General features: G+C 39.3%; 1 protein-coding gene across 2 annotated transcripts in view; it reads left to right on the top strand.

The window, feature by feature from the left end:
- The window catches only part of GUCY1B1 (guanylate cyclase 1 soluble subunit beta 1), a 52868-nt gene extending 34498 nt beyond the window's left edge, over nucleotides 1–18370 (top strand). The window contains exons 6-14 of one of the 2 annotated variants that reach the window (XM_040251506.1): nucleotides 3897–4127; nucleotides 4569–4685; nucleotides 5381–5514; nucleotides 8643–8840; nucleotides 11752–11989; nucleotides 13014–13154; nucleotides 14969–15123; nucleotides 15614–15740; nucleotides 17150–18370. In XM_040251506.1, the coding sequence (XP_040107440.1) occupies nucleotides 3897–4127; nucleotides 4569–4685; nucleotides 5381–5514; nucleotides 8643–8840; nucleotides 11752–11989; nucleotides 13014–13154; nucleotides 14969–15123; nucleotides 15614–15740; nucleotides 17150–17173 (1365 nt within the window). In that variant the 3' untranslated portion in view covers nucleotides 17174–18370. The remainder of the gene's footprint in view (nucleotides 1–3896; nucleotides 4128–4568; nucleotides 4686–5380; nucleotides 5515–8642; nucleotides 8841–11751; nucleotides 11990–13013; nucleotides 13155–14968; nucleotides 15124–15613; nucleotides 15741–17149) is intronic. The other variant, XM_040251507.1, reaches the window with a different exon arrangement.
- Nucleotides 18371–18853: the final 483 nt, after the last annotated feature.

Raw genomic sequence — 18853 nt, 5'->3', positions numbered from 1 at the left:
TATATTAATGAGAAATTTAATTTGCGATTGCTGGGAGTCACACTTGCTGGGAAGCAGGAGAATCTGTGACTGGCTTAGTCGTGGCCTTCAGAATACAAAAACCCACGGGCACATTCTAAAATAATAGGAAGTATTATTTCACTGTTCATGGCTTCTTTGTGGATTTTTTTTGGGTCTATCCCTGAAATGTGGTTATAATATCTCATTTTGTGAGCCAGAAGTTTTGCTTTTTTTTTTTTTTTTTAATTAGCCTGTTTTGTAAAAACCTGGTCTCATGCTTGCTTTGTTATTGATGATACCCACTGTTTTGAGTGATGATTTTAAGGTATTGATACAATAACTGTGCAGTAAAAGGAACCATTGTTTTTCTATATTTTGACCCAGAGAGCTGCTCCCAGGCAGCTGTGTTTTGTGTGTCTTCATATTTAAACACAAGAGCCACTTTTTAGTGGCCCTAAATTTGACAAAAGTGAGGAAAGGGGTGCCCTATTACTGTTTAGTTTTTTCACAAATGATAACATTTTATTATAGAAAAAACATCCCAAATATAGGATTTTATAAACACTGGTAGGTGAACGAGTGCAACTTTAAATATAAATACAAAGTAAAAAGGCAAAACCTATGAGCCTTTTGCTTTTTAGAGAAATGTCATGTTCTCCAGCAGAGGTGGTCTCACCAGAGCACAAATGCGACTCCATCTCCTGTCGAGGCTTCAGGTTCACTTTCTGAACTATGCCCAGTTGAACAGTTTCAAAATGATGGCAAGAAGTGGTATGAATAAATCCCTGAGACTGATTCTTAACTTTCTCTTGACTTTTACTTGGGAAAGGCTCCCCATCACATTCTGACAGTTTAAAGCCTGTGCTCTGATTGTGTTTATTCACAAAAGGACCTCCGGGAATACTAGCCATCCTTCCTAGACTTACTCCACGGTATTTTCGTAGACCTGTATACATTCATTCAAGATAGTACTGGCTGTCGCACATCACGCAGTAAATCCAGCTACTTTCTTCTAGTTTCCTTCCCTTTCTTTTAAACTGTCGTTCTTTCTTTATGGAAAATCTAATAGTCAGTGTACTTTCTTACATATACGGTTACATTCTAACATATGTGGGAAGCCCAAACTTTAAGTATCGTATTACACAAATAAAACTTGTAGCATTCAGGTTGATTATATTAGGAAAGTATCCTGCATATTTAATCTAGTAACGTTGCATTACGTTTCAATTTTTTTTTTCTTTTCTGGAGTTTCTGTTAATTCTGGTATGATCCCCAGGTGCATTCTTCGTTTTTCTACTACTAGAAAGTAGGAAACATGGAACATGATGTTATCAAATCCAGAGACATTTTAAAATTAAAAACTTAGGTAAAGGATTGAAATTCATCCATGATTAGGAATCTCACTGGAAATCAAGTAAAATTCAATATGCCTTTCATTTCCAACTTTGGATTCTAACACCAAACTAACACCTCATCTTGAGTGAGGGAGCCTGTGTCAAGGGGGTTGTAAACACTGGTCTGCTCTTGGTTTGTTAATTACTTAGCCAAGCCGAGCAAGAAACAGGTACGTAGAAACTTCAGGAAAGAAACATTAACTGGTACACACTTGGAAATTGCAGTTGCCATGGTGATTAGAGTCTTTGCTTGGGAGGTTGACAGCAGAAGCACTCTATATACAATTCAAGTTTTTACTTAGTCGTGGTAATCACTTATAGACACTTTATACAATATGGGTTGTTCATTGATTCCAGTACTCCAAAATAGATGTCTAAAATATTTGTAGTTGGTATTTATATTTGGTGTATTTAGTTTTTTTAAGGCAATGTTTTAATTTCCTGAGGTATTCTTTTTTAATTAATTTATTTTTTATTGAAGGGTAATTGCTTTACAGAATTTTGCTGTTTTCTGTCAAACCTCAACATGAATCAGCCATAGGTATACATATATCCTCTCCCTTTTGAAACTCTTTCCCATCTCCCTCCCCATCCCACCCCTCTAGGCTGATACAGAGCTCCTGTTTGAGTTTCCTGAGCCATACACCAAATTCCCATTGACTATCTATTTTACATATAGTATTGTAAGTTTCCATGTTACTCTCTCCATACATCTCACCCTCTCCTCCTCTCTCCCCATGTCCATAAGTCTATTCTCTATGTCTGTTTCTCCCATTGTTGCCCTGTAAATAAATTCTTCAGTACCATTTTTCTAGATCCTGTATATATGTGTTAGAATATGGTATTTATCTTTCTCTTTCTGACTCACTTCACTTGGTGTAATAGGTTCTAGGTTCATCCACCATCCTGAGGTATGCTTAAGTATGTAAGTCTCATAAGTGTGGAGCTACCAGATAATTTAACTACTTAAGAAATAGTAGACCATGTCATGAAGTGATAAATGAAGGAGAGGTTACAAATATAATCAGAAAAGCTGTTTGGCAAATTTAAGCAAAGCAGAAGAGTAGAATTGAGGAATTCGTAAACTTGGCTTGCATATAATTCAGTTCTTCTAGCTGAAATGGAAAGAGCAAAACATCAAAATTTTTAGATTGCTTTGTGTTGCTTTGGAGACTTTAGGGAATGAGTCTTCTTGGGGCAAAATTTTCCCAGCGTAAAGAGAATACTGATCTTTAACCAGTGTAGATTGGTGTGGAAGTTTTAATAGTAATACCCTGATTTCACCATGAAACAATATGTGGGAATATGTATACAAGAGTCCATATTAATTGCTATTTGTTCCTCAGTGTCAGAGTTTGAGTGCAGTGAACTAAGGAAAAAGGGGGGAAAGAGCAGTGCTTTGCCCTTATTTGGCTGCAACTGAAGAAATACTCTCCCAGCTGCCTCCCATTTTGATCTGGCTGCAACTCGAGATATGTTTTTCCCTTTTTAAGAGGACATGTTGGTTGCAGTTTCTTAAACCCAAAAGAAAAAATCTTTTTTATACCTTAAGCATATATTTGCTTATAAATAATATTTAGAAATGTAGTTATTTTTTAAATTACAGAGTTTCGCTCATAATCAGAATTACTCCCATAAATATAAACTTCTAGATTTGGAATTAAATCAAAGAATATAATTTGGGGAGGGGGATTTTTATGCATATTGTCAATCTATCCTTCAGAAAGATTAATCAGAATACCCTTCCATTAGTGATATATGAAATGACTCTTCTTTTTCTGTATCCTACCTAATATGGCACTGCAGTTTTATATACTTGCCAGTTGATAGATAAAAAGACATCACATATATTTTAAGATATGTATTTCTGTCATTTAATTTTCCTCTGTTTCTACACAGCATTTTTTTATCATATTAAACAGTATTGCTCTGTCTGATGTGTAGGTTGCTTACCGTACGTGTGTGCCTGGTTTGAGGGGTGCTGAGCCTATGGGGACAGGGAGTGCTTTACTCCAGATTCTACCAAAGATGCTGCATAGACCACTAGGGGACTCGTACCAGATTTGCAGTTTTACTGTGAATAATTATTGTCTTCAAATTTCCTAAATCAGTGTTCAAAAATAATTTTCTATATTAGGCATATATAGTATTTGCATTGGGCTTCTCTCATAGCTCAGTTGGTAAAGAATCTGCCTGCAGTGCAGGAGACCTGGGTTTGATTCCTGAGTTGGGAAGATATCCTAGAGAAGGAAATGGCAACCCACTCCAGTATTCTTACCTGGAGAATCCCACGGACAGAGGAATCTGGCAGGCTACAGTCCATGGGGTCACAAGAGTCGGACACGACTTAGTGACTAAACCACCACCAGTATTTGCATATTTAAACATTTTTAAATTAACCTTCTAAATGTGGTTCTCATTACCAATTTCTTAGGTATTTAAATATCATAACCAAATGGAAATGCCAGGACAGTTAACACCATTTACCTCTTTGGCATCCAGGTTATTCAACAAAGAAATGAAGAATGTGATCATACTCAATTTTTGATTGAAGAAAAAGAGTCAAAAGAAGAGGATTTTTATGAAGATCTTGACAGATTTGAAGAAAACGGTACCCAGGAATCACGCATCAGCCCGTATACGTTCTGCAAAGCATTTCCCTTTCACATCATATTTGACAGGGATCTTGTGGTCACTCAATGTGGCAATGCCATCTACAGAGTCCTTCCCCAGGTAAAGGACATTACATTCCCTGGAAGCCTGAGATGAAAGGCCACAGAAATGCTACTGTTACACATGGCCACTGATTCTCTTAACCTTTGTTTATCAGGGAACATGGGGCACTTGGTACATCACAGAAGTACCGTAACTGTAAATTCAGTATGTTTGCGCATACTGCAACTTTGCCTAGGACAGCTACTTTTTTTTTCCTCTTTTAATCACAAGAGCAGTGGGAGAATTTTTCAGAAATAGTGGTCTTGTTTTCAGGAGAAAATGACTTTCCAGTAACAATCAGCTTTCACTTAATTTATTCACCATTGAGCAAATAGTCACTGTTTATCTGCTGTCTGAAAATAATGTTCAAAATCAGTTGACACTTTCAGGCAAAAGAAAGGAATTTAAAATACACCAAAGTACTAATTAAGTGCCCTTTTCTTTTCATCTGCATTTTAGCTCCAGCCTGGGAACTGCAGCCTCCTGTCTGTCTTCTCCCTGGTCCGTCCTCACATTGACATCAGTTTCCATGGAATCCTCTCACACATCAATACAGTCTTCGTGTTGAGAAGCAAGGTAATCAAGATGTTATTTCACTCAATATGAGGAAGTAAGGTCTGTTACAGTTTAGAACTGTTACACAGGGATAATTAGCTACAAAAACATTCTGTGAGATTCAGAAGGTGTAGAGAGAGCAAAACCAGACCCCGAAGGGAGTCCTGTTTCAAAAGCAACGGAGCTAAATTGGGGGTTGTCTGAGGAGCAGTGGGATTCTAGTCATGGATCAAAATGAACAGAAGAGAATTTTGAAAATTCCTTGCCTGGATGGGCCAGTCACACATGAGTGAACCAGTCATGCTTAGTTGCTCAGTTGGACCCATCTGTTTGTGACCCCAGTGGACAGTAGTAGCCTGCTGGGCTCCTTTGTCCATGGGACTTTTCAGACAAGAATACTGGAGTAGGTTGCTATGTCCTTCTCCAGGGGATCTTCCTAACCCAGGGATCAAACCCAGGTCTCCCACATTGCAGAAATGTGAGTCACAGAAGCTTCCCACAAGGATGTCAAAGTAGCAAAGCTCCTATCTTCGTGGGTTCAGTTGGCATTTCTGCAGTGATGTCAGGTTGTCTGGTTGTTACCTGGCAGACTCTGGTGAAAGGCCTCTTCTGTTCTGCCTGGGTCCCTGTTCTCCCTGATGGTTTGGTGGGAATGAGGTCCCTGTGCCCTTCTTGGGAGAGATGCATGTGCTGACTGTGTGTCTTGCCTTTTCCAGGAAGGGTTGTTGGATGTAGAGAAATCAGAGTGTGAGGATGAGCTGACGGGCACTGAAATCAGCTGCTTACGGCTCAAGGGTCAGATGATCTACTTGCCTGAAGCAGACAGCATACTTTTCCTGTGCTCACCAAGGTAGTCACTTTTAGATGAATTATAATGGATATAAGCACCCATCTTCGGCTAAAAGGAAATTCAATAACATTTAATTCAATTGTTTCTACAAAGTATACTTAGATTTTACAACTCTTCTTAGACATCTCTCTATAACAAGGATAATTTTGTTGAACTTGTATAATAACTCAGAAGAAATCATGTATTCTCTTTTATTTGCCACATCTTAATCAATCTGTTGAGTGTTTATGCCTTAGGTCAGTGGATATGTAATCTGAAGTTAGCTAATTCTGTAGTCTTGTACCTTCCAGAGAGGCAACATGGAGAAAACAAGTCTACAAAGCATTAATTAATAATATGATGGCATAAATACACAGATGTATTTGGCACCAAGAAATTATTTTTCTAATGATTTCTGGATTTAAACTATTTTATGTAAAAAACATTTTTCTACTTTAACTGAGATACACTATGCACAATGCAGTATTAAGTTAAAATTTATGTGAATTACGTGACATAGTAAACATCAGAGGGAAGTACAACTGTAGGCTGGCATTTTTATAGTTTGACAAAGCACTTTTCTAAAAGATACGTGGGAATTCAGAGTAAGTAATGTGTCTAAATTTATGTTAGAACAGTAGAAACAGATAATTATAAAACTTGTTGTTAGGTAATATTTTGTACTTTTTTAATTTGTATAGCCAAAATGTATGCATATTATTTAGTAACAGTCGACAAAGCATGTTTTGGAGGGCTATTGATTAAAAATTTAAAGTCCAAATAATCACTTTTCACTTGAAAATATGGTTTCAAAATTTCTGAAAAAATTAATAGATTTTGTAACAGCCCTCTTTAAAATTATTAAAATTTTAATAATTATTATTATACATATATTAATATATTATAATAATAATTATTATTATAATAAAAATCTGGTATTAAAGATTATATAAGGCTAATGATGGAGTTTTTTCCCTGAGAATATATTATAAAAATAAGAGAGACAAAATTAGGGGATATAAACTCATATTTTTTATTAATAACCTCCATTAATCAAACTGTATCTGCATCTGCTATCAATAAATGTCTTTTCCTTCTGCCTTTTTCCAAGTTGAGCATTGGTAGAAAGATAACTTTTAAATAGAGACAGTTCTTATTCATGGAGAGAATGGTTTCTTTGGAGGTACAGGCAGAAATTTGGAGTCTACTTGCTAATTATCATATGCAGAAATAGGATACATAGTAATATAATCACCAGTTGTTATATGGGACTTGTGTGTGTGTGTGTGTGCTCACTCAGTCGTGTCCAACTCTTTCCTACCCTGTGGACTGTAGCCTGCCAGGTTCCTCTGTTCATGGGATTCTTGAGTAGGTTGCCATTTTCTCCTCCAGGGGATCTTCCCCACCTAGGGATTGAACCTGAGTCTCTTGAGTCTCCTGCATTGGCAGGTGTAGTCTTTACCACTGAGCCACTTGAGAAGCCTTCTTATATGGGAACTGCTCATGTATATAAAAAGATTGGTACTCACATTCCATAAGAGATCAACTAAAAGCACTTTAACTTGTAAAATGTATAGTTCCAAGAGGATAGGATAGTTTGGGGCTTCCCTGGTAGCTTAGCTGATAAAGAATCTGCTTCCAATGCAGGAGACCCAGGTTTGATCCCTGGGTCGGAAAGATGCCCTGGAGGAGGGCATGGCAACCCACTCCAGTATTCTTGCCTAGAGAATCCCATGGACAGAGGAGCCTGGCAGGCTACATACAGTCCATGGGGTTGCAAAGAGTTAGACACAACTGAACAACTAAGCACACAGCTCATTAAGATAATAATAAGTTTTTTGAACAATGACATGATTTGATTTTCTGTCTCAATATGAGCATTTTAATGATTCATTTTCAGTTTAAACTTATAGACATTTTTTTCCTTTACTAATTGGCCAGTCTTGAAACCATTGCTGGATGATCTGGCTTCTTTCCCGAGGGGTGTGTGTCAACAATAGACTCTTTGATTGTTTTATTTTCCTTTATTGGTGTACTCATTTTTGCTTTTTTAATGGATATTCTGAGAATATATTTCAGGGAGACATTTTATTAATCCAAAATTCTTCAGTAAATTTACAACACAATTATGTCAGTTTAGAGAAATTATTATTATGAATGACTGGAAATAGGTATTTGGCATTTAAATAATTAAAGCCAATAATGTAACCTTATATATTTTAACTAGAGACTAAATTTTTTTAAAAGTCTACTTTTTATTTACCAGATCTTCACTGAATCAATAAATATTACATTTTCTAAAAATGACACGTCACAAAGACGCATAAAATTCAGCAAAAATAAATAGATGAAACAAATAAGCCAAAGAAAATAAGAGTAACAGAAGACAAGTGGAGCCAGAAATTAGAGTAGTGTGTAAAAATACATGTTAGAAGTCAAGAGTACAGAAAATTCGTATTGAAGATGGGTCATAAATCTGGTGTCAACCTCCAGTCATTGTGTCTGAAAGAGAAAACTAGTTACAAGAATCGTAGATTCCATAAGATAACGATCAACTAGTTTTGTAGAAGAAGCATTATTATCCTTGTAAAAGAGAGTAAAGGTAACTTTTTTTCAAGACTGTTTTTTTGATGTGGACCATTTTTAAAGTCTGTGTTGAATTTGTTACAACATTGCTTCTGATTTATGTTTTGTTTTTTTGGCCTCAAAGCATGTGGGATCTTTGCTTCCCAACAAACCTGCACCCTTGCACTGGAAGGCGAAGTCTTCACCACTGGACCGCCAGGGAATTCCCAAGATAACGTTTTCTTCATTTCTTTATAGTGAAGAAAACCTCTGGCAATGTAAACAGCCTTGAGATAAAAACCTGAGTGGGTTTCATAAGGCAGCTTTTCACATTATGTTTCAATTTAGGCTGAGGACATAAAAAAATGCAGTTTGGCAAAACTGCATTTCAAGTTCACTTCTCTTTGATAGACGTTTACATATTAAGAAGAATGAAGTCACATTCCTCTTGCTTTTATCTGAGTTTTCTTCAGCCTGACCTTTTGAATGGCAGGCAGTGGCAGGATTAGACTCCTTGACGGAAACCAGGGTGGTGTTGCCGTGGGAGCATGGGGTCTGACTGTGTGTCCTTCTCCTTATGACAGTGTCATGAACCTGGATGACCTGACCCGGCGAGGGCTGTATCTGAGTGACATCCCTCTGCACGATGCCACTCGGGACCTCGTGCTCCTAGGAGAGCAGTTCAGAGAGGAGTACAAGCTGACCCAGGAACTGGAAATCCTTACGGACAGGCTGCAGCTCACGTTACGAGCCCTGGAAGATGAAAAGAAAAAGACGGACACGTAAGAATGTAACTCTGGTTACAGATGACAGGCAGGGCTGTCCTGCATGGTGGATTTGGTGGCTCTCCTGTAGTTAAGGCTGACAGACTGTGACTGGGTCCAAGCTCAGGTTACTTGCCACATGACAGGCCAGTAAATCCAAAGATGGGGTGTTGGGGCAAGGAACAGAGACTTCATTACGAAAGCCAGCAGATGGAGAAGATGGTGAACTCATGCCCCAAAGACCTGTCTTGCCCGAGTTAGAATTCAGGCTCTTTTAACTGAAAGGGGAGGGACTCAAGCCAAGCATTTCCTGGTTCCCGGCAGCCTCTAGAGGGGGTGCGTTGATTTCTTCTTGCCTGCAGCAAGGTGGGCCTTGTCAGGACATGTCCTGTGAGCTGAATAAAGATATGTTAGCTTAATGCTTATCACCTGGGAGGCAAAGTGCCCAGAGATTGGACATTACATATAATTTAGGCTTTGAGGCAACATCACTTTAGTGATTAAATAGTAATAGCATACAAGGGTTCTTCTCTGTACAAAGACTCCAAGATGTGGAGCCTGTTGCAGTTACGGAGTCCTAAATAAACTCTTCCACGTCACTTAAATCTGTCAGGCACACACAAAGAAATCAGTCGTAATAGTAATGGGGATATGTCTTCTAATTTTACAAACGAAGCTGAAAGAATATACGACAAATCATGTCTCTGCAAATCATCAGAATAACTCAAGTGCATGTTTCAAGTCTGACTGCCCATTCATCCATTTCGTCACGCAGGAGTGTGTACCGAGAATCCACTCTGTGCCAGGGGTACACTGAACACTGAGCTTAGATTTGGCCATTATATTTTCAAAGAGTTCTTGAACACCAAATTATTTTAGGAATTGGCAGATATGAATCTGACAGACTGTAGTGTCGTCTGTGATGACAACGATTACATCTGTAATTTGATTCATGAACAAAAGTATCAAAATACAAAACAATATAAAACTATGAATGGTGCTTTAAATTTTGAAATAGTGGGCAACTGACATTTAAGATCGTATTTCATTTTCAAGTAATTTCTTTAAACAAATACACATTGTGCATACCACTTGGCCTTGCTTGAGGAATAGAGATATATTAGAAGTGTATTAATTAAAATTAATAAAGAACATGAAATCACTGACTTGCATAAGAGAATTTTACCCAGGGTCTTATGTGTTCATTTTTAACATTTGTATAATAGGAAGCAATCTTAGAGAATTGACCTGACCTTCTTCCTGTAGGACTATTTCACTCTACTTGACTCCATAGCATTGGCAGCAGAATCACTTCCTGTGATGTCTGATGTCTAATCAGACTTTCTTGCTCTGATACATGTGTTGTTGCCCATGGATGGATGCAAGGTAAACAGGTCAACTGTTTGTCAACAGCATAGATGGATAGAGAATCCAGGTGAATGTCTATCTTTGTCCTTAGCCTCTTCCTTCACTTCTCCTACTCTGTATAATTGAAGATGAAAATAATAGTTTATTTGAGATAGCTTTACTTTCCTTGAAGCCCTAACCCCTTAGTCTTTCCAGGTATTTTTCAAATCTCCGCAAGTATACGGGATGAGGCAGGTACTCAAAATCCCTCCTACTGCTCAAGAAACAACTCAAAATTGTATATTTTATTAGTATGTGGAAGAGCTCCCTTCATGAAAAATAATACATTGTGAGATAGTGCTTAGAACTGAGGCTCAAAGTCGTCTGGATTTGTTAAGTTTGAGTTGCTCAGATCCTGCTCGGCTGTTAAATTGGAACATCACCCAGGTTTCTCTCTTTGTTGATATTTGATTTCAAAGTGATTTAATTATAAACGTTGACTACTAATTTTCACTGAAATGAAGTCATGCTACTGTTCACATGTAATATTCAAAATAGCCTTAAAGCATTTTATAAAATGTTCTATGTTTGAGAGTGAAAATGAAAGACTGAAGCTAGGAAAAAAATGTGACCTCAGCTTCTTAAACCTAGCCCTGAGTGACAGCTGGCTTCGAGGAGAAATAGGCTAGGAGGTGTCGTTTGCTCCTCTGGTTGTTTAGTCCAGGAGACTCTCAGGTCTCAGCTCTCACCTCCTGTGTGCTTGCTCCTCTCCTCCCCACGCCAGTGTCTTCTTGTGCCATCATCGGCCTGGTCTCAGGATTGTCAATGAAAATGAGATCTTTTCTTTTCTAGACCAGTTTCTTACCTGCTTTATCAGTTTCTTCCACAGAGAAGTGAGGCAGGAAGGAAAATCTGTTTTCTTTTCTTTTACTGAAGTCTAGTTGATTTACAGTCTTGTGATAGTTTCAGGTATACAACACAGTGATTCATTTATACATGTATATTCTTTTTCAGATTCTTTATAGATTATTACAAAATGCTGAGTATAGTCCCCTGTGCTGTACAGTAGGTCCTTGTTGGGGAAATCTGTTTCCTGTCAGGTGACTAATGTTGAGGCAGACAGCTTGCCCCTGAGAGGTGAGTGTGTCCCTGGGAGCCCATGGTGTTGCAAGAGTCAGACACAACTTAGCGACTACACCACCGCCACCACACCACAGACCTAAGTGCTGGAATGACTTCTTTCATCCCATGCCTATCACAGTTGGAGAGTTGAAACCCAAGGCACAGAGAACAACTTCAGCTTCCTGGTGTTTGTTCTTTGTTTTGTCTGTCTGTTTTGTGTGGCTTATTTTGATATACTTTGAATTGGTTTGGATTGGGAGAGGTTTGGATTGGTTTAAAACAAACCAGTTACTTATATTTTCTAGCCTTGACTTATGAATGTGGCTAACGATGGCTCCTAGCAGAGCCTTCACTGTGCACACGGCCCCAGAGGCTCTAAAGTGGGCACTTTAGGGCACAGAAGCACTAAAGCAGCTCTCAGCATCTCTCAGGCTGGCTCTGTCCTGCTCCCTCTGGACAGGTTGCTGTATTCCGTGCTTCCTCCATCTGTGGCCAATGAGCTGAGACACAAGCGCCCGGTGCCCGCGAAGAGATATGACAACGTGACTATCCTCTTCAGTGGCATTGTGGGCTTCAATGCCTTCTGCAGCAAGCACGCGTCTGGGGAAGGGGCCATGAAGATTGTCAACCTCCTCAACGACCTCTACACTAGATTTGACACTCTGACAGACTCCCGGAAAAATCCATTTGTTTATAAGGCAAGTCCATGCCCTGTCTGAATGCAGCGCCATTCATTACTCTGAATTTTCAGACCCTGTCTTCCAGTGGCATGGCAGTCACAGTCCCTGACTGTAGCCCTGCAGCCTGGGTACAGTCAGCTCTCATGCATTCATTGTTTACCATTTTCTTAAATAATTACCTCTTGTTCTAAAATAGTCTCTTCCTTGTACCTCAAATGAATGGAGCAGATGCCTCCCTAGTTAAAATATTTAGCAACTTATTTGCACTTACGTGAATAAATCTGTACATGTGGTTTATCACACATAATATAAATGTAGCATTTGTTTCAGTGCTCTGCCAGAGATATTTTTACTGCAAGGTATAAATGATTTGCACAGTAGAGAAGTCAGGGAGCATAGGAGGGGTGCCAGGGACTTAGACCTGCTTTTAGATAACATCAACTGGAAATAAACATTCATAAGGCATTTCTGCCCATGGTTTCGGTTAGAAAAAAATTATTACATTGAAAAAATGAAGTCAGTGGAATATTGCTTAGTAAAGGCAAGAATGTGAACTAAACCATCCCCAGGCATCTGGAGTCATAGCAGTGCCACAGGGACTGTATATTATTATGGCCATTCCTGAGGAACAATATAACACGGTGTGAGCACATCATAAAAATAAATGGTTAATGACCAGGATGAACCACTGAACTTAGGGAAGTGGCGCTTGGGCCCATCAAACCATCACTGTTTTAAGGGGAAATAGGGTCATAAATTATTCTGCTGGGTCATAAGGATGTCTAAGGTGAGGAACTAGGACTTACTAAAAGAAAAATAATACTGTGTTCTGTCTCTGCCTGTAATCAGACTTCAAGTGCCAGGTGTGGTACATTTTAAATACTGACCAGTTTTCTTCTTGTTGGCATTGAATATATTAGAATTTTAAGAGATTCAGGGGAGGACAGTTGAAAGTTATTGATGGCAATTGGAAAAGCATGTTTTGTGTAAGGGTGGCACGTGAATCAGTCATGCTTGTACTAACCAGTCTGCGCCCTACCAGGTGGAGACTGTCGGGGACAAGTACATGACGGTGAGCGGGCTGCCAGAGCCGTGCATCCACCACGCACGGTCCATCTGCCACCTGGCCTTGGATATGATGGAGATTGCTGGCCAGGTCCAAGTAGATGGTGAATCTGTTCAGGTTAGTAGGTAAAACACATATTTTAATGGTAGTAGTAGGCCTTTTGTTGGAGAAGGAAATGGCAACCCACTCCAGTATTCTTGCCTGGAGAATCCCAAGGACAGAGGAGCCTAGTGGGCTGCTGTCTATGAGGTCGCACAGAGTCAGACACAACTGAAGTGACTTAGCAGCAGCAGGCCTTTTGTACAACTGATTTGTATTCTTGACCAGCTAATCATTAATTATGCATAAGGAATTGCATCTTGACAACAAAGATTAAATATTTTTTAATGTTTTTTTAAATTGAAGTGTATTTTACAATGTTGTGTTAGTTTCTACTGTACAGCAATATGATTCAGTTATATACATATGTATGTACATTTTTTTCATATTCTTTTCCAGTATGGTTTAATGCAGGATATTGAGTAGAGTACTCTGTGCTATACAGTAGGTCCTTGTTGTTTATCAGTTTTATATATAGTAGGGTGTATCTTCTAATCCCAAACTCCTATTTTATCCCTCCTCCACTCCCTTTCCTCTTTGGTAACCATGGGTCTGTTCTCTATGTCTATGAGTCTGTTTCTGTTTCATGGGTAAGTTCATCTGTGTCAAATTTTAGATTCCACATATAAACGGTATCATATGATATTTGTCTTTGTATGATTTACTTTACCAGAGAAGGCAATGGCACCCCACTCCAGTACTCTTGCCTGGAAAATCCCATGGACGAAGGAGCCTGGTAGGCTGCAGTCCATGGGGTCGCTAAGAGTCGGGCACAACTGAGTGACTTCCCTTTCACTTTTCACTTTCATGCATTGGAGAAGGAAATGGCAACCCACTCCAGTGTTCTTGCCTGGAGAATCCCAGGACGGCGGAGCCTGGTGGGCTGCTGTCTGTGGGGTCGCACAGAGTCGGACACGACTGAAGCGACTTAGCAGCAGCAGCAGACTTACTTCACTTACTATGCTTGGTCCCTCCATGTTGCTGCAAATGGCATTATTTCATTCTTCTTACGGCTGAATAATATTGTATTGTATACATGTACTACGTCTTCCCTATCCATTCATCTCTCAATGGACGCTTAAGTTGCTTCTGTGTCCTGGTTATCGTAAACAGTGCTGCTGTGAACATTGGGGTGCATGTGTATTTTTGAATTAAAGTTTTCTTTGGATGTGTGCCCCGCAGTGGGATTGCTGGATCATATGGCAGTTCTATTTTTAGTTTTTAAAGGAACCTCCATACTGTTCTCCATAGGGGCTGCACCAACTTATATTCCCAGCAACAGTGTATGAGGGTTCCATTTTCTCCATACCCTCTCCAGCATTGTTATTTGTAGACTTTTTAATGATGGCTGTTCTGACCAGTGTGAAGTGATACTTCATTGTAGTTTTGATTTGCATTTCTCTCATAATTAGTGATGTTGAGCATTGTTTCATGTGCCTTTTGGCATCTGTATGAACAAAGACTAATATTTTATTGAACCTATTTATTACATTCTTCCATAGAAATGGGAAATCTGTCCATCTATTTGAAATTACCTTCTTTATTCCATGTGCTGAAAGTCATGAGGATGAGATTAAAACCCCCTGTCCCTTCTGGTTTATTTTTTTAAAATCTCTTTCCTAAATCTAATGTAAGTGTTTAGATTCATACTTTTGAAAGCTTCAAAGAATGTTTCTCTTGAAAGCCAGACTTTGTGAGCGATTTTGTCTGTAATATGTTTGGAGTTCTGGAGAGTTCTTATGATTTTTATATGATGACTCTGAATTCTTTAGTCTAGCGTGAGCAATAACCCCTATTATTGAATGTATTGAACCAGAGCTTTGATTCTGCAGATAACGATCGGGATCCATACAGGGGAGGTAGTTACTGGAGTCATAGGACAGAGGATGCCTCGCTACTGTCTTTTTGGAAACACTGTCAACCTCACAAGCCGAACAGAAACCACTGGAGAAAAAGGGAAAATAAATGTGTCTGAATATACATACAGGTCAGAGAACACATCTAGGTATCTACTGACTAGAAAAATGTCTCTTTGCAGCTGTTTTAATTCCCTGGGTGATTTTATTACTTTTTACAGTTATCAACTCTGCTTTTAGGATTACTGTTATTTTTCAATTTTAAAAAATGGTGTATTTTTCTTTTTTTGGTCACACCATGGTATGTGGGATCTTAGTTCCCCAATCAGGGATCAAACCTGGGGTCCCAGCATTGGGAGTGTGGAGTCTTAACCACTGAACCACCAGGGAAGTCTGTGGATTATTTATTTTTTATTTGAGAAGATTGTGTCATTATTTCCATTTTAAATGATTCTGCATACTCTTAGGAATTTCTGCTGTGGTATTGTTACTAAAGCCTTGAGGTACATTTAAATAATTTACTGTGTGTCATTCCTGTCTCCGTTTATAACTTTGATGTATGTTACTTTCTCTGTGTGACCGTACACTAAGCTTCTCTGCCTGTCCCCTGTCCCCTTTTAGATGTCTCATGACACCAGAAAATTCAGACCCGCAATTCCATTTGGAGCACAGAGGCCCCGTGTCCATGAAGGGCAAAAAGGAGCCAATGCAAGTTTGGTTTCTATCCAGAAAAAATACAGGAACAGAGGTATGACTCATCAGAGTATAATTCCTTTTTCAAGACAGGGTATGAATATGGGGAGCTAAATCATAATCTCTGAAAATATGTTTCATTTGCAAAGAATTCTTGCTTACATGAACGTGTAAGTACAGCAGTGGAAACACTGACCCATTAGTGAGCTGGTTAGAACAATGCAGCTTCTAGGGGAGACCTGATGGCTGACAGTTTTGTCCTCTAATGAAATTAAAACCAAAAGCACTGGAGAGAGAAGCCCTGGTTTTGGTTCTTCTGCCATAATCTGGCTGGAACCCCACAAGTGAGTGGGCGGTGAGGGGCATCCCTGGCCCCCTTCCTAGTGCCTTGGGTTGCCATGTGGTCACTGCCAGGGCTGAGACACGACCATCTTCAAGGGTGGTTTCCTAACCACGAAGCTCCAGATCCTTCTAAGGCCATGCCATCGCCTTGTGGAATGTTTGGGGATCTTTGGACATACTAATTCCTGGAGTTCAGTTCAGTTCAGTCGCTCAGTTGTGACCAACTCTTTGTGACCCCATGAATCGCAGCACACCAGGCCTCCTTGTCCATCACCAACTCCTGGAGTTTACCCAAACTCATGTCCATCGAGTCGATGATGCCATCCAACCATCTCATCCTCTGTCGTCCCCTTCTCTTCCTGCCCCCAATCCCTCCCAGCATCAGAGTCTTTTCCAATGAGTCAACTCTGCACGAGGTGGCCAAAGTATTGGAGTTTCAGCTTCAGCATCAGTCCTTCCAATGAACACCCAGGACTGATCTCGAGAGAAGAGTGATTTATGCATGTGCAGAATCTAAATACTTCCTCAGGGAAGATGTAGGTTCATGCTCACGCCATGGCTGTACTCCAGTCAGAACCCATGTGCTGGGGAGTAGCACTGGGGTTTGCTCGGGGGTCCTATGGTCCACCGTGGCTCACGACACCAAGGTCCCGCCAGCCTTGCCCCTCTTTCAGTGGCCTGCGTCAGAAACAAGCCCAATGCTCTATTCCCTGTTGATGTACTGATTCTGTAGAGGGGGAGAGACTCTTTGACTGTATGTATTTTCCTGGATGTGCACATTCCCTAAAAATGCTTTTAGAATAGAAGTCATAAAAGGAAGGAAATGCCAAGCTGTAAAATATTTATCTTTATCTTCTTTTCACTGTTTTCACTTTAAATAATTTACTTCTGGCACTAGCATGCTTCCTGATGTTCTTCTGATACATTAGTTTGCCTGAAGCGTTGTTCCTTTTATTTGGGTGGCTCTGTTTCAGCCAACCTGATGGTGGGAATGGCTTAAAAAAGCAGTAGATGTGAATGCAGAGCAAATTTTATTAAAAAAAAAGAAAGAAAATATTTTGAATTATGTACAAGCTTTCTTATCACTGAAAACTAATCCCCTATTTACTTCACTTTTTAAAGGAAGCAGAGCAGGATGAAAACTGAATCCTGGACTGTGGGGTTAAGATCGCAGGTTGAGGTCCAGTCTCCCCCTAACAGATGCTGTGCCTGGGACCAGTGATTCCCTCCGTCCTTTTCATGTTTCCCCAAGCCTTTCTCCTGTGTATCTCTTTCCTTATTCATTATTCAACTTTAGCTCTGCTTTTGATTATTTTTGAGGTTTAGTATGTTATCTGAAGTTTGGCTTTGTGTGGCTGATGTGAGCTTCACATGTCTTCAGATCGACTATGCATCGCCTGGCATGGTGGTTTTCAAGTAGTGGGAACCCAATAAATATTTGGTGAATTTAATTAAATGAAACTGAACAGTATTCAGCCATGTGTATATATATATATGTCATGGTTTTCCATATTTGTTCAGTGTCTCTATATGTGTATATTTTAATGACTAACATATAAAAAGGTTTTATTGTGTTGGTGCATATCGTTATAGAAATCGTTTTCTAAAGGAGTGAATTCAGAATTTTAGGGGAAAAATGCGATTTATTTTCAGACTCCCCAGATAAGAATATATCATGCTAAGAAAACAGTGTCTATTTAGAATTATGTTAATTTCCCTTCAGAAATAGAGAATATACTTCTTTGCTATTCAACTATCAGGTTATTCATTCAGATCATGTGGCAATTACAGTTCCTCTAAAATGCTATCCTTCGCATTGTATCCTTTGCGTTATAAATCTCATTAACCCCATGCAGCTGTTGGTGAGGCAGCACTGTTTGACAGTGAGCTATTGCATTAGTTTGGAGTAAACATTAGGGGCTCTAACTACATCCAACGATGAAGCTGGAAGCACCGCTGGGGTGTTTCGGTTGGTCAGAGCCTCTCTTGGCCCTTTCTTCCCAGAAATGAGCTCCTTTGTCTTAGCTCACAAGAACTTGATTCTATCCAGGATGCCATCTTGAGAAAAGTTACTTTAATTTCAACATAGAATGCATTCCTGTTGGAATCATCACCTGTTGTTCCTCATTATCTCTGATAATTTATTAATATCTATCTTTATAAAATACAGGACCACTACTTTTGTGTAAAAATGTTTGTCTTTAAATTTAGCATTTCCTATCAGCACGTTGATAACTTGTATAAATGTTCCATGTTCATGTGTAAGAGAACCTGTAATAAATTATTTTTTCCACTTGTCTCTAGATGGTTTTTGATTCAATAAAAATGATGTGAATGCTCTTATGGGTCTTTTGACTAGTGCCATTTTTGGAAAATGTCATATCATTTTGCCTCTGATAGACTTTCATTTTGATTCCCTGCTGTTATGGTAAAGCTGGGTGGCTCCTATTCCTCAGGACTATTCCCATATGATATATTTTTTTTAGGATCAACACAGTGACAGCAGCGAGACCAGCACTGGGTGGTGGGGGAGTGGATACACAGATACGTGGGAAGTGACATCAGCTCTTGAAGAGCTCCCCACATTTTGGGAGTGAAAGACATGTATCTAAGTAACTAAACTATTTGATATTCATAGTGATTTTATTGTTCAGTTGCTCAGTCGTGTCCAACTCTTTTTGACCCCATTTGCGGCACACCAGGCTTCCCTGTCCTTAACCATCTTGCTCAAACTCATATCCATTGAGTCTATGATTCATATTGATAAAACGTATTCAAGACACAGAAAGAATACTTCAAGAGTGAGAACCAAGAGGGATCAGAGGG

This window comes from Oryx dammah, unplaced genomic scaffold, assembly GCF_014754425.2.
Source record: "Oryx dammah isolate SB20612 unplaced genomic scaffold, SCBI_Odam_1.1 HiC_scaffold_12, whole genome shotgun sequence".
NCBI lineage: Eukaryota > Metazoa > Chordata > Mammalia > Artiodactyla > Bovidae > Oryx > Oryx dammah.
The sequence above is the reverse complement of the archived record's forward strand: the minus strand, read 5'-3'. Positions and strand labels throughout refer to the sequence as shown.